This window comes from Esox lucius, chromosome 12 (genome assembly GCF_011004845.1).
Source record: "Esox lucius isolate fEsoLuc1 chromosome 12, fEsoLuc1.pri, whole genome shotgun sequence".
In the NCBI taxonomy this organism is placed as follows: domain Eukaryota; kingdom Metazoa; phylum Chordata; class Actinopteri; order Esociformes; family Esocidae; genus Esox; species Esox lucius.
In genome coordinates, this window is record NC_047580.1 from 36,610,052 (window position 1) to 36,625,629 (window position 15,578).

Here is a 15,578-nt window from a genome sequence, read left to right on the forward strand (position 1 = left end):
TAATTAGTGACCAAAGAGAATTTGGCTACATTTTCAATTATCATTTCTATTCTGTCATGAGCATCGGACCAGGAAATCAAACAGCTTTCAGTATGATCTGCGGAATCAAATATTAGTTTGAAACATATTTAATGGTGTATTTCGACATTTAATGGTTTGGAACAGTATTCGATAGACCCCGCCCATCCAAAGGTGATGGTTGGATGTGACAGACGGATTCAATAACGACAGATGCCACAATGACTACAACCATGAAATCAATAAATCGTGAAATTGGAAATTGTGAAATGAATCGTTAAATGCAGAAATACACCATTAAATATGTTACATGTTTTATTTTTATTTTATCATTTAAATGATATTTCCCTTTATATTGAATTGCATTGTTTATATATTTATTTAATAAAGTCCCTAAAATCCCTCCATACAAACCAGGGCATGAATTCCAAATGGCTTTTCATTAACATTTTAATATTGACAACGAATGTGCCTACCAAGACATGAAAATTAAAATGCAAATCACATGATTGCATTTTAGTTTTCATATTGACTGAAATAATGCAGGCCAAGATAATGCAGGATAAGAAATATTGAGGTAATAGATAAATAAATTGAGGCAACAGAAAGTTGAGAAAACAGGAAAATAAAAAGTTTGGGGAATGGATAAAGAAAATTGAGGGAATGGATTTTTTGTACTAATGTTTTGGAATGGCCCAGCCAGAGCCCAGACCTGAATTCAATTGAACATCTTTGGGGTGATCTGAAGAGGGCTGTGCACAGGAGATGTCCTCGCAATCTGACAGATTTGGAGCATTTTGCAAAGGAGAGTGGGCAAATATTGCCACGTCAAGATGTGCCATGCTAATAGACTCCTACCCAAAAAGACTGAGTGCTGTAATAAAATCAAAAGGTGCTTCAACAAAGTAATAATTTAAGGGTATGCACACTTGTGCAATAAGGTTATTGTGAGTTTTATTTTTTCCCCTAGAAGATTTCAGTTTGTTTTTCAATTAAATTGTTCACATTATAGGTCACATTAAAAGTAGAAAAAGTCCACTGTAACTTTAGATTGCAGGTGGGTAATGTGGGCAGTGAAATTCAATCAGAATCCCTTCCTTGGCAAAGGCATTTTTAAAGCTTCCGTCACAGTCAATGACTCTTTTAAACTTTCATATTATCTTACCTTAAAAACAAATAGGAAAAACAGAAGTTATTAAATGCACTCTCAAGACTGGCAAGTCCATAAGATAACTGAAATCATCTACCATGCCATTTACTCAGGAACGTCTTGCAGAGTAGTCTGTAGATAACTGCAGTCAACTACCACTGCCTTCAAGGCAGTTCAAATAATAATTTACTTCACTGTTAATTATGATTGCTTTACTTAATTGTTTCATATCTGTATTTGTATTTTCTATTGCTGTAAATCATGGCTCAACTGTAAGAGACCAAATTCTGTAAAAAGATTAACAATAAAATTAAATGAAACACAATTGAGAGCCAAAATATTATATTCAATCATAAACACCTTCCAATGCTTTGCTGTAGATATATTTATATATTTATTATGTCTCCAACACAGTTTAAAACAGTGTCTTTCCTTCCTCTCGTTACAGATAACATTCCCACACGCAAACCTGGTGGATTATCATATGCTTACATTCAGACAGACTCAGACAGACTCAGACAGACAGACTGGCTGCCCAGATACACAGACGCAGGGCTTGGGGTCAGAAGTCAGGGGTCATTCACACATGATCTATCAGTCGAGTGAGAAAGGAAGGGATCGAGGAGTTGGAGAGATTTGTGAGGAAGGCCTATGACAATGTCATCATACAGATTACCTACTGTTTGTCATTCTTCCCACTTCCTGCAATCCATCTAGCTGGGGGTGTATTTGTGTGTGTGTGTGTGTGTGTGTGTGTGTGTGTGTGTGTGTGTGTGTGTGTGTGTGTGTGTGTGTTTGTTTGTGTGAGAGAGAAAAAGAGAGACAATGTGCAGGTTTGTTTTGGAGAGGGTGTAAACTTAATAAAAACAAATCAGATTAAGTCTTAACATCAAATCTTAACACGATAATCAAGATCGACAAATACTATATATAAATAGTACTTCTAAATAAAATAATCACAGAGAACTAACAATTAACCAAAATAAAAGCATTATTGCATGGAAGAATCATGGAATTGGGAGTACTTCTGTCATGACATGGTAACTTTGTTTCAATGTTTGAGTCACTCCAGCAGTTTCAAAAAAGGTAAAATATTTAGAACTGCAGGAAATTATTGTTTAAACTGCAACATTTGTCAGCCCCATGGCAAATGTGTATAAAAAAAGCAACATTTTGTCATGGCTGCCAAAAGGAAGACCACTGAAAATGTTTGGTGATCATGTCTTGTTTTTTTATCCAGACAAAAAGCTTTGTGTAACTGACTGGTTCTGCATGGTAAAACCTGTGTGTGACTGACTGGGCCAGTTGGTTCTGCATGGTAAAACCTGTGTGTGACTGACTGGGCCGGTTGGTTCTGCATGGTAAAACCTGTGTGTGACTGACTGGGCCGGTTGGTTCTGCATGGTAAAACCTGTGTGTGACTGAGTGGGCCGGTTGGTTCTGCATAGTCCGGTGCCCTATGCGGGCTGACTTCACATTTTAGACCAGTCCATTGGTCATTAAGTGACATAGTGCCCATTTGGGAACAGGACAGGCAGAACACACAGACCTAATGTGTGTTTGTGCTTGTGTGTATATCTGAGTGTTACTGGATGCAGTCCTAATGTGTGTTTGTGCTTGTGTGTATATCTGAGTGTTACTGGATGCAGTCCTAATGTGTGTTTGTGCTTGTGTGTATATCTGAGTGTGTTACTGGATGCAGATCTAATGTGTGTTTGTGCTTGTGTGTATATCTGAGTGTGTTACTGGATGCAGATCTAATGTGTGTTTGTGCTTGTGTGTATATCTGAGTGTGTTACTGGATGCAGATCTAATGTGTGTTTGTGCTTGTGTGTATATCTGAGTGTGTTACTGGATGCAGATCTAATGTGTGTTTGTGCTTGTGTGTATATCTGAGTGTGTTACTGGATGCAGTCCTAATGTGTGTTTGTGCTTGTGTGTATATCTGAGTGTTACTGGATGCAGTCCTAATGTGTGTTTGTGCTTGTGTGTATATCTGAGTGTTACTGGATGCAGTCCATGACGTGTATCTGCAGGGTGTCCATGTCTGGGGCTTGGTACTGGCACTTTGGACAGCGGTAGTCTGGAAGCTCCTCAGCCCCGCCTCCAGGTACACCCACCACCACTCCGCCAGCCAACCCCACACTACGGAAAGAGGAAGGGGGAGGGGCTGTGTTGAACGCACCCCCAGGGAACGCACCTAGAAGAAAGATCACCAGGGAGGGAGAGATGGAGAGAGAGGAGAAAGACAGAAAAGAGAGGAGATGGGCACAGAGAAGGAGAAAATAGGAGACTGAAAGACACAGTAGATGATGTACGTGTCCATTGGACAGGCGAGCTGCCCATGTCGTATTGGAGTCCTGTGTGTCAGAACCTGCACTTCATTTAAAACCTTTTGTTTGTAGATGGCAGTGTTGCTTTTCATTCTTTTCCTATATAGTTTGCTTTTGGTTTTTAAGTTCCGTCTGTGTGTATTTTGATTCTGAAGTTGAGTTTTGTTGCAAAAGCCAGAAGAGGACTGGCCACCCCTGTGAGCCTGGGTCCTCTCTAGTTTCTTCCTAAATTCTGGCCTTCTTAGGGAGTTTTCCCTAACCACTGAAATTCACCACTACTGTTGTTTGCTCCTTGGGGTTCAAGGCCGGGTGTTTTGTAAAAGCACTTTGTGACAACTGTTACCTGGCTGTGGAGGGATGTGGGGTCCCAAGTGTCTTTGCTGCATCTCCTCCATACGAGCCCTGTAAAAAACACATGCTCTATTTGAACCCAGAAATCACAGTCATGTTGTACAGTGCCTTGCGAAAGTATTCGGCCCTCTTGAACTTTTCGACCTTTTGCCACATTTCAGGCTTCAAACATAAAGATATAAAACTGTAATTTTTTTGTGAAGAATCAACAACAAGTGGGACAACCATGAAGTGGAACGCAATTTATTGGATATTCCAAACCTTTTTAACAAATAAAAAACTGAAAAATTGGGCGTGCAAAATTATTCAGCCCCCTTAAGTTAATACTTTGTAGCACCACCTTTTGCTGTGATTACAGCTGTAAGTCGCTTGGGGTATGTCTCTATCAGTTTTGCACATCGAGAGACTGAAATCTTTGCCCATTCCTCCTTGCAAAACAGCTCGAGCTCAGTGAGGTTGGATGGAGAGCGTTTGTGAACAGCAGTTTTCAGTTCTTTCCACAGATTCTCGATTGGATTCAGGTCTGGACTTTGACTTGGCCATTCTAACACCTGGATATGTTTATTTGTGAACCATTCCATTGTAGATTTTGCTTTATGTTTTGGATCATTGTCTTGTTGGAAGACAAATCTCCGTCCCAGTCTCAGGTCTTTTGCAGACTCCATCAGGTTTTCTTCCAGAATGGTCCTGTATTTGGCTCCATCCATCTTCCCATCAATTTTAACCATCTTCCCTGTCCCTGCTGAAGAAAAGCAGGCCCAAACCATGATGCTGCCACCACCATGTTTGAGAGTGGAGGATGGTGTGTTCAGGGTGATGAGCTGTGTTGCTTTTACGCCAAACATAACGTTTTGCATTGTTGCCAAAAAGTTTGATTTTGGTTTCATCTGACCAGAGCACCTTCTTCCACATGTTTGGTGTGTCTCCCATGCGGCTTGTGGCAAACTTTAAACGACACTCATTAGTCATTTAGGTCAACATTGGATCATTCAGAGATCCTCACGGAACTTCTGGAGAGAGTTTGCTGCACTGAAAGTAAAGGGGCTGAATAATTTTGCACGCCCAATTTTTCAGTTTTTTATTTGTTAAAAAGATTTGAAATATCCAATGAATTTTGTTCCACTTCATAATTGTGTCCCACTTGTTGTTGATTCTTCACAAACAATTACAGTTTTATATCTTTATGTTTGAGGCCTGAAATGTGGCAAAAGGTTGAAAAGTTCAAGGGAGCCGAATACTTTCGCAAGGCACTGTGTGTTTGGTGTTTGTGTGTGAGTTCATGGTACCGTGAGGTTCCTTCCTGTTTGAGGCGTTCTATCTCAGCGTGGGCCGTGTTCAGCTGGTCTTGGAGCTCCTCTTTCCTCTGGTTGAGTTTCTCTCTGGCCTCTCGTTCCGCCAGGAAGTCAGCCTTGTAGATCTCAGCCTAACACACACACACACACACACACAGTTCTAAACTTTTGAAAACCATAAGAATCAAAACAGGCGTGTGTGTACCTGTGCGGTCAAAACAGGCGTGTGTGTACCTGTGCGGTCAAAACAGGCGTGTGTGTACCTGTGCGGTCAAAACAGGGACAGTCTCCAGGGATCCTCTCTGTTGCTCCACCTCCTCCTTCAGCTTGTCAATCAGATCCTGTTTCAGAGCCAAAGCCCTCTCTGCTTCCTCCAGACGCCCACACACATCTCCATCCTACACACACACACACACACACACACACACACACACACACACACACACACACACACACACACACACGTAAGAATTAAACTGACAATATATCATTAACAGACTCTTATCCAGTTATTGATGTTTTTCTTATCAGGTATGAGGTTGACAACAGACTCTCCTTCCCCCTTTAACACATGTACATGCACGCACGCTCCCTCAAACATGCTCCATCACTTACACACCTCATTCTTGAGTTTGGAGTCATAGTCTCTGAACAGACAGGTGTATGCATGCTGCAGCTGGGCTAACTTCCTCCTGGATAGAGAGAAGGGCAGGGTTACGTGCCTGGAAGGGACTGTGTTGAGCCAGGGAGGGGGGCTTGAAGAGCAGCGAGTTATGGGCCAAGTAATAGACATATGTTTTGGGTAATGACTATGACTTAGATTAAAGCTTGAGCGGTGGGGGGTGATGCAGTCAACATGGGCCTGCACCTTATCCTACAACACATTCATAATCCAGTCAACATGGGCCTGCACCTTATCCTACAACACATTCATAATCCAGTCAACATGGGCCTGCACCTTATCCTACAACACATTCATAATCCAGTCAACATGGGCCTGCACCTTATCCTACAACACATTCATAATCCAGTCAACATGGGCCTGCACCTTATCCTACAACACATTCATAATCCAGTCAACATGGGACATGATATTATTTCGTAAGTGCAATGAGATTGCAATGCCATATAGACAATGTAATGTAAATGGTTGGGTGCGTGTTATAAAGGCATAAAGGTAATTACAACAGCATGCCTCGTATGGGCAGACTGGAATGTGTTTTTATACCTAGAATGGGTGAGAAATCATAAAATAGTGGTGTCGCAAGTTTAGGTATATCATCTGAAATAAAATCTCAAAATAATCATATTTGCATCTATATTACTTCTGGCTTGGCTTACTACGGTCAGTTCAGAAAGCGATGGACGAGTCGGCTCATACATTTTTACGGTAAGCGGAATGCTACCTATGTGGAGACGTCGAAAGAAGCTAATCCCTGTTAACTAGGTTTTGGCAGTGGGGGTCGACATGGACGATGCAGTCAACATGACATATACTTCATCCTACAACACTTTGATAATGCAGAACTGAATAGCTTAGCATAGTGTATAAAAAGATCACGGCAATAACATAATATAACAAACAAGCAAGCCTGCAAACCCTGTTGCCCTAAAGCTAACTAAAACTGACAGCAGCTATTCTTTACCTTAGTTGAATGTACCAGGTTTTAACATGACTGACCACGGTATAACAAATTATAGGCATTGAAATTGTGACACCTGGCTAATTAGCTATACATGAAACAGCGTTATTGTTGTTGTTTCCATCACCAGCTAGCTTTTCTGGCCAGCTTTCCCAGTTAAAATATGATTTAATATCGATAGCTATCTTTGTTTTGGGGAGAACATCGTTTACATTAATTAGCTAGCTTTTTAGTATATTTTTTTTTGGCCAGCAATCCAAGCTACCTTGAAAGGAATGGGAGTTGTATTCCTTCCTACTAGCCATTAAGTACTGTAGGCCAGTTGTTCCCAACCAGGGGTACTAGGACCCCTGGGGGTACTTGGCCTCTCCACAGGGGGTACTTGAAAACACTCATGACACCATAGACTTACTAGTGAAATTAACATGAGGGGGTACTTCAGGGGTACTCCAAGCAGTGCAAATTCTTTTTGGGGGTACAGTAACTGAAAAAGGTTGGGAGCCATTGCTGTAGGCTGCCTGTCCTGCAATAACAGGTGTGCAACACAACTGTCCCTGCATCATTACATAGGTTCCAATTAATTACTGTGGCATGTACGAATGATAGGTTAAAAAATGACAACATGTGAAGAACTAGGTCACGACAATTCTTATTCAGGTGGTTCTCATTCTCCACTGTAAATCCTTGTAAACCTAAGGAATGCACTCTCTAAATGTTCTTGTCTCCTGCTCCACAACACAACTTGTGTTGTGGAACCAGGCTCGGAGGGGTGACCAGTCCTCTTCTGGCTGTGCTGGGTGAACATTTTAAGAGTACCAGTTGTACTCTTAAATTTTTCTTTTACATCACGTGGTTGGCCCGGTCCGTGTGCGTCGCTTACCTGGAAAACACATGGCACCAGGATGCACTATGGGAAGAAGGCAAGCCGGCGGAGGCAGTGTGATGCTATTGGCAATGTTCTGCTGAGAAACCTTGGGTCCTGCCATTCATGTGGATGTTACTTTGACACATACCACCTACCTAAGTATTGTTGCCGACCATGTGCACCCTCTCATGGCAACGGTATTCCCTGATGGCATTGGCCTCTTTCAGCAGGATAATGCACCCTGCCACAAAGCAAGAATGGTTCAGGAATGGTTTGAGGAACACAACAACGAGTTCAAGGTGTTGACTTGGCCTCCAATTTCCCCAGATTTCAATCCGAACAAGCATCTGTGGGATGTGCTGGACAAACAGGTCCGATCCATGGAAGCCCCACCTTGCAACTTACAGGACCCAAAGGATCTGCTGCTAAAATCTTGGTGCCAGAAACCACAGCACACCTTCAGAGGTCTAGTGGAGTCCATGCCTCGACAGGTCAGGGCTGTTTTGGTGGCAAAAGGGGGACCTACACAATATTAGGTAGGTGGTCATAATGTCATGGCTGATTGGTGTATGTCAATGTGGAAAATTTTGCCTCATATAAGTAGGTTCCAAACGGAATCAGTACATCCATCGCTGCTTTGGTTTGGATAGTCAGGGGTTTTCCTCTGCAACTGAAATCCAGAATTCAGCAAGTTTCGTTGTGGCAAACATTGCCTTGAAGGTCTGACCACTGGACAGCTCCATCAGCGTGTCCTCCGGGTCTGGAGGGCCTTACCCTGGCGCTTCTCATTTCCTGTAGGCTTGACTTGATTGCTTTTCTGAAGGAATGGTTTCATCAGCGGTTTGAGAGAGACTGTTGTCATGTAACGTCTTCTTTCATGGCTAAGCCACTGATCCATGTTGTAATGTATGATTATTTGCTAGCTAACTAAAAGTGTGGACGCAGAGGAACTGTTTAAGTTTGGTTCGGCAGATTGGCTACTGTTAACCCATGCAACAGATTCAACCAACCAGTTTGTTCTGTGACTATTACGTAAATAAAGAAATATTAATATTTTACATATTTAGCCTATTCTAGTTGTATTCCCCCTTATATACAGTATAGCAGTTTTCTGGTTTATTAAAAATAGCACATTTAAATTTTTATCTATTTATTCTAGAATTCACCTTGTATTGCCCCCTCTGGCACCCCCCCCAGGGGGGGTTGCTAACCCCACTTTTCGACCCACTGGTCAAGAAGCTAAATCAACCTCAAATAACAAAGACCCAAACTGCATTCCATAATGGTGGATTTTAGCTCTGCATTTCAAAGGTTTGTAAACATGACTGCAGTAGTAGTGAATTTATGCCTGATGCGACTGTATTTTCATTTTGGCTTGTTTGTTTGGTTAACAGTATGTAGCTCATGATGCTTGTAGCCAGTTTATCCTCAGCTCATCATTCCTGTCCCCTGCCAGATTTAACAATGAGTAGTCAGTCAATCAGTACCATTTGCTAATTTTACCTGCATAAAATGAGGTTGCTGTTTAATCAGAATGCACTTGGGAATGATGTACAAAACATGGTAAACTATGTTAATAGCCTATGCATGGCTATCTTAGCCAGCTAGCTTATCTAAAAATGGCTTCTAGTTCTGTGGCCAGATTTGGCATATCTACCACTACTCCTTGCTTTCCCCCCTCCACAATCTAAGCTCGCTCTTTTCTCATCCAAATGACCAAGTAGTGATGTTACAAGAGAAGAAAACTGACACATTTTTACACATTTTTTTAAAAACACATTTCAGATTCAAAGAAGAACAGTTAGATAATACAATCATGCCCAATGCACACGCATAGCGTACCTCTCCTCTGTGATGACCAGTCGGTCAGTCTTGAGGGCGGTCTCTAAGTTCTGTTTCTGCAGCAGGAGTTTATCCACAGTGACAGAATGCTGTGTCTTCTGTTGTTCCAACTCCCTCTCACATGCTGCTAATGCCTCCAGAGCACTGTTCAGCCTACACACACACACACACACACACACACACACACACACACACACACACACACACACACACACACACACACACACACACACACACACACACACACACACACACACACACACACACACACACACACACACACACACACACACACACACACACACACACACACACACACACACACACACACACACGTTTGTACAGCAGCCCTCATGGGGACCAGAAAACAGAAATTGCATGCTCCCTTGCCCTAATCTTAACCCTAACCTCAATAAAGTAACATTTATGCCTAAACTTTACCTAGATGTAATGCCTAACCTTAACCCTAAACTTGACCAACAACGCCTGGACCTTAAAGAAACCCCAATTCTAACTATAAAATCAATTGTAAGTTTGACCCTAAACCCTGAGCCGGAAATTTACTTTTGCCTCACAGGGACCGGCAAAAGGTCCCAATGAGTCAATTCTTTTCTGGTTTTAATATACTCATTGGGACATTTGATCCCCATGAGTTTAGTAAAACCTAACCCACACACACACGCGCACACACGCGCACACACGCGCACACACGCGCACACACACACACACGCGTACACACGTGCACACACACAATAGTTTAACTATTATAAGCCCTGCATTATAGACCATTCTTTTTTTCTTAATCCAACCTTAACCACAAACTAATATTTGTGCCTAAACTAAACCTAGCCCTTACTCTAAAACCTAACTCCTAATGCGTAAACTTAACACTGACCCTAATTCTAAGCCTAAATCTATCCCTAATTACCCTTAACCCCCTTACCCTTAACTTTTTATCAAAGTGAAGACCAGCCAAATGTCCTCACTTTTCACGATTTTCCTCTGACAACCTTTACACACAGGCACCCACCCACCCACGGACGGTCATACTTTTTTTCCTGGATGCTGCGGTCTTCCTGACTCCGTTCAAGACAACTCTGCCTCTCTCTCAGTTCTCCCAGGAGAGATGTCACCTGGGCTTTCAGGGCCTCAGCATCCTTAGCCAGCTACACACGTGCAAGCACACACACGCACAAGCACATACACACACGCACACACACACACAGGAATGACTGTTATGAGTGTGTGTGAGACAGGGAGACAATGTGTTTGAGAGAGGCAGTATGATATTGTGATTATCTATGGGACAGTGAAAGAATGTTTGTGAGACAGTGAGAGAGTGTGTACCTGGTTACAGTCTTTATCCTTCTGTTTCAGCATTACTTCAGCCCGGTCTGTCTGAGCAGACCTCTTCTGGAGGGAATCTAACTTCTCCTGCAACTCTCTGTGTCTACAGTACAATACATACACCAAGCAGATTCACACCCAGCACATTCACACCACACAGATTCAGGACCAGAACAAGACAAAGTAGTTTGACACACACACACGTACGTACGTACGTACGTACCTGCCCTGTGTGGCTTGCAGCTGTTCTGTGAGTTTGGCAAGGTGGGAGCTAAGGAGACAGGAAGCAGAACATCACTGACGGTAAAATGCTGGAAACCATGGTCAAACTGTAACTGAAATAATAACAATAACCTCAACTGTTTTTAGAGAAGAATATACATTCTCAGACATGACTGCTGCAAGGTGGAGACATGCTTGCAGCTTATTATTGTTCACTTCTTGTATGATGAATGAAGCAAACAAGAAGTTTCTATACACTTCAGAATCAGCAGTTACATCTTCAATGAAGACAAGTGAGCCAGCCCCAGTGGCGGCCATACCTTCCCAAAACACCCTCAACCAAATCATAACACCATATTACGAAGAGAAGGTGGTATGTCGGTTTCTTTTATTGCACCACACATTCCTCACGCCATCACAATGGCACGTTAACCTTCGTCTCACTACACATTTATCCAGAATGCTGCAGGATCGTTTCTGTACTTCTATAACCTAACCATGCTGTTCTTTCGGTGCTCTCCACTGTATTTCAGCAGATGATAGTGTCTAACACAACCACACCTTCCTCCTGATCTGTTGGAAAATTGTTGTTTTTAGTAGGCCTGAGGTTGTAGGTATGTTTCTTATATATTTTTTTCAGTCTTCTAATGGCTTTCTTGTTGTTCATTGACAGTGAACTACATCAACACAGCGGGTTTCCTTCAAAGTGCTCCCTCCTACCACCATGTGACCTGCTACGCTACACAGGCACACTTGTTAAGGCGTAGACACATAGACAATGTACTCATTCTTTGCTGTTTTACGAGTGAAAACAAAGCAAGACTGGCAGAAGCATTGAAACCAACTTCAACCTGTGGACAGATTAGCTTCCTGACAGCCTGATCCAGCCCCGGCCCAAACAACCATCCTGTTTCACAACACGTGACCTCCTTGACAACATGCCTAAGGTTTGAGACATACAAAAGATACCAATTGTATAGACCCCACTAGCGCCATTTCCAGCTGGCTGTGGAGAGGGTTTATAGTAAGTTTCTAACTCCATCACACCTGCACATGTCATTACAGCAGACTTAGAAAAAAGAGATTCAAATGATTGTAATGTCCAGATGGACATCATGTCACTGTGAATTACATGCAGGTTAACAGGTCTGCAATCAACACAACACAAAGCAGGAAGTAACCGTGACTTTGAGAGGAAATTGTCATACCTGTCAGATTGTGGGGGGGCATCAGAACGCTGAGGTGTTTCCACTGTGATGACACCACTCTATGCGGTACAAAACAAACATACCCAGGCTTCAATACAATGTCCGTGTTTAATGGCCACACCCACATTTGTGAGACTGGATACCTGTGCCTGAACCAGTTTGATTCTGAGTTCTTCAACAGAGCGACGAAGCTCGTCTCGCTCCCTCTCTCCTGTCTCCCTTTCCTTCTCCAATTCTTCATTCCTCCTCCGAAGATCTCTCATCCCTTCTTCCAATTGCTCTCTGTGGCCTTTCAGCAGCAGAAGAACCTGGTTCCCACCCTCTGTAGGCTACAGGGGTAGGGGTGAGAGGGGGAGATAAAGGGGGGAAAGAGAGGGTTGAGAGGGAAGGAGTATTGCACTACATGTCCTGGTGTTGATAACAGAAAAAGCTTTGCACTAACAATGAAGAAAAGCTTTGAACTAAAAATGTTTGCATTCAACTAACAGGATGCGAAAGGGTTTCTAAAGTGGTTGGACAGAAGGGCATTTGTCAGAAGTCCACATTCAAGTTCACCATTTATCTTACAAAAGAACGCAGACAGAAATGGAGGAGACTTTCTGAAGTAAGAGGGAACACCTAAGAGACAGAGTGGTGATTGGAGAGATCAAGAACATGTAGGAGGGGCAGTCTGAAAATAATAGGTGTGGAAGGGGCTCACCTGGCTATTTGCCCCTCCCACCTCACCCTTGCTGACCACATCGCCCATTTTAGTCAATAAGCTAACGCCCTCCAAAGTGACAGTAGTGAGTGCATGAATTTCCAACCTGGTCCCCCGTGGGAATCGAACCCACAACCTCTGAGTTCCACAAGGCCTATACAAACACAGAAACACACACAGACAGACATACACTCACTATTCTGTCTTTTACAGGTTCTTACCAAGCTGCTGATCATCATCTGTTCATTTTCCCCTCCTCTCTCCATCCCTCTCTTTTCAGCTGTCTGTCAACCAGGAAATACAGAAAATAATCAGCATCATTTTGCAGGTATCTTTTAGTCTTTTCTCCCTGAGTCCCCGTCCTTCGACTGACCAGAGGGGATGCTATCGGTCCGTTGGTCTCTGAGCTCTTCCTCCCCTGGTCTCCCCCACTTCTCTCCCCAGCAGGAGGCCCGTTGGAGCTGCAGTTGGCTGGACTGGAGCTGGGCCCGTTGACCAGCAGGCCGGGATCAGCTCCAGGGTTGGATCCAGAGTTGGGGGGGTTGATCAGACTGGAGAGGCTGTGATTTTCTCTGGCCAGTCTCTCCACCAGCGCCCGGGCCTCCTGGAAACGACAGCTGAGGAACTCCCTCTCCTCCCTGGACCTCCTCTGCCATTCCTCCATCTCTTCACAGCGCTCACGGAGTGCCTGATTACTGCACCGCAACGCCTCTACACACACCATACACGCACACCACCATGAGTGTACACATTGAAAATGTAATTGATGTGTGGCATGTGTGTGCGAAGTGTGTTTTACCTCTGAGCTGTTGGTTGTCACCCAGCAGTCTTGTAACCACCTCATTGGATGCCAGTTCAGGTGGAACTCGAAGAGCCCCGCCCCCCTCGCCCCCAGCCACCTCCCAGTGCAGGGTAATGTCTGCCTGGGGCTGCACCATGCTGCTGCTAGACACACATTATCAATATGATTCATACATATTTCAGGAGACAAAAAGAATTTCATTCTGCTGTTTCTGTTTCACATTTTTAAAACAGTGGCTGAGCTAAACTAACGTCAGACACTTCCTGCTTCCTGTGGTGTCAGTTGTGTTCAGGTGGTTGTTAACACTGATCAGTGCATCATGTCAGGACTATAAAAACTCAACCCGAAATAACAACACGCTAACCAACGCTACTGGTTACTTCTACCTCACTGTCTGCACATAATTCCCACTTCCAAGGAATGAACAGGACGGAAAACATTTTAATCTAATTGTATTCAACTATCTGGCTTGAGCAGACAACGACCAGGGAGTAACCATGGAGTCAGTGTGATGTTATTATTAAGCAATAGGGCACGAGGGTATGTGGCATTTAGCCAATTTCACACGGCTACGACATGATCTTATTGGCAATTAGAACAATAAAAGTGATATCATATAGTACGGCGTTCATCATTCAAACCACCCAGTTCATAATATGCATATAAATACTGTATTCGAGCGCACTGCTTTGATCGTGCACAACTTCAGCCGGAGTTTTGGCACATGCCACACCCCCTCGAGTATTACCACTTAATGTAACGCACGCACACATCAGCTGCTATGTAGCAGTCCGGCATCGACCTGAGTGCAGGCACAGATCTGATGACTCAAAGCGAATTGTAGGACACCGACAATAGTCGATACGTTTCGAGCTTGCTAGGACACAGAGTCACTTTCGCTTCTCGCTCAATCATCACATTATTCTGATGGTACCTCGCAAACTAGCTAGCTAGTTATCCTGTCTTCACCAGCTAGGATGCTAATACCTGCTAGCTAATTACAGTTTAAATAAAAATCAACACAATTATTAACATTACCTCACTAGTACTGCTCTTTCAAGTGTTCCAGTCGTAATAACTAATGTAGACAGTTTTAGTTACTTGGCTATCTATTGCAATAAAGCTTAGATACTAGGGTTGTTGTCAACAACACCGTTCGCGTAGCTGACTAGAATAACTCAAGAGCTAAACCAGCTAGCTATATGGCTTATTCGGGTTAGCAATTGCAATGACGTCAGATAGTAAGGACACCTCAGTGGCAACAGGCAGTCAACAACATTAATGAAGGATAGTTGTTTTAGTTGTCAAGAAATCTTACCTTGTTCTGTTGAAGCGTTGGGCACGCTAGTAAAGTTTGCCAACTAGCTAATTAACCAAGCTAGGTATGTGATTAGAAGCCTGGCTAGCAAGATAGCTCTGGTTGATTGTTGCTGAACAAGCAACTGACACCAGTTCTAGATCAGATATAATAATATGCAGCGATAATTTTCGGACATTATGAAGTGGTAAACGCTTTCTGCTGTCAAAGTGACAACGATTGCTTAATCTTAGCTTGCACCAGGAATTCCCCCTTCCTACTTCCGCACTGTAAGCGATGACATCACATATATATATTGTTATCACCCGCTGGTTTCTGCGTCACGGAAACTGCGGGTTTTGCGCAGCAGTCGTGAAGTGGGTAGTTATTATTCCTTTGTGATGGGTTTTCATGAACTACACAACTGTGAATGGAAAGGAGTAAAACATTTCTTCACTGTAGTTTGATGGACATAATCCCAACCTATGAAAAGCTGGGACATTTCTGT

At 43.1% G+C, this 15,578-nt stretch overlaps 1 protein-coding gene across 3 annotated transcripts; it reads right to left on the reverse strand.

Moving 5' to 3' along the window:
* Positions 1-1,543: 1,543 nt before the first annotated feature.
* On the reverse strand, positions 1,544-15,362 carry ikbkg (inhibitor of nuclear factor kappa B kinase regulatory subunit gamma). 3 transcript variants are annotated; one of them, XM_034296064.1, is made up of 16 exons: positions 15,092-15,362; positions 13,771-13,916; positions 13,345-13,682; positions 13,193-13,255; positions 12,415-12,600; positions 12,272-12,330; positions 11,065-11,112; positions 10,842-10,944; positions 10,545-10,660; positions 9,495-9,647; positions 5,764-5,836; positions 5,408-5,542; positions 5,139-5,275; positions 3,845-3,903; positions 3,165-3,368; positions 1,544-3,113 (listed from the first exon to the last, which is right to left on the reverse strand). In XM_034296064.1, the coding sequence occupies exons 2-15, from the start codon at positions 13,907-13,909 to the stop codon at positions 3,172-3,174; spliced, it is 1,806 nt and encodes a 601-aa protein (XP_034151955.1). In that variant the 5' UTR covers positions 13,910-13,916; positions 15,092-15,362; the 3' UTR covers positions 1,544-3,113; positions 3,165-3,171. The 3 variants fall into 3 exon arrangements, with proteins under 3 accessions (XP_034151955.1, XP_034151954.1, XP_034151953.1); XM_034296063.1 differs by having other exon boundaries at positions 1,544-3,368; positions 13,771-13,913; positions 15,092-15,361; XM_034296062.1 differs by having other exon boundaries at positions 1,544-3,368; positions 15,092-15,361.
* Between the last annotated feature and the right edge of the window lie 216 nt (positions 15,363-15,578).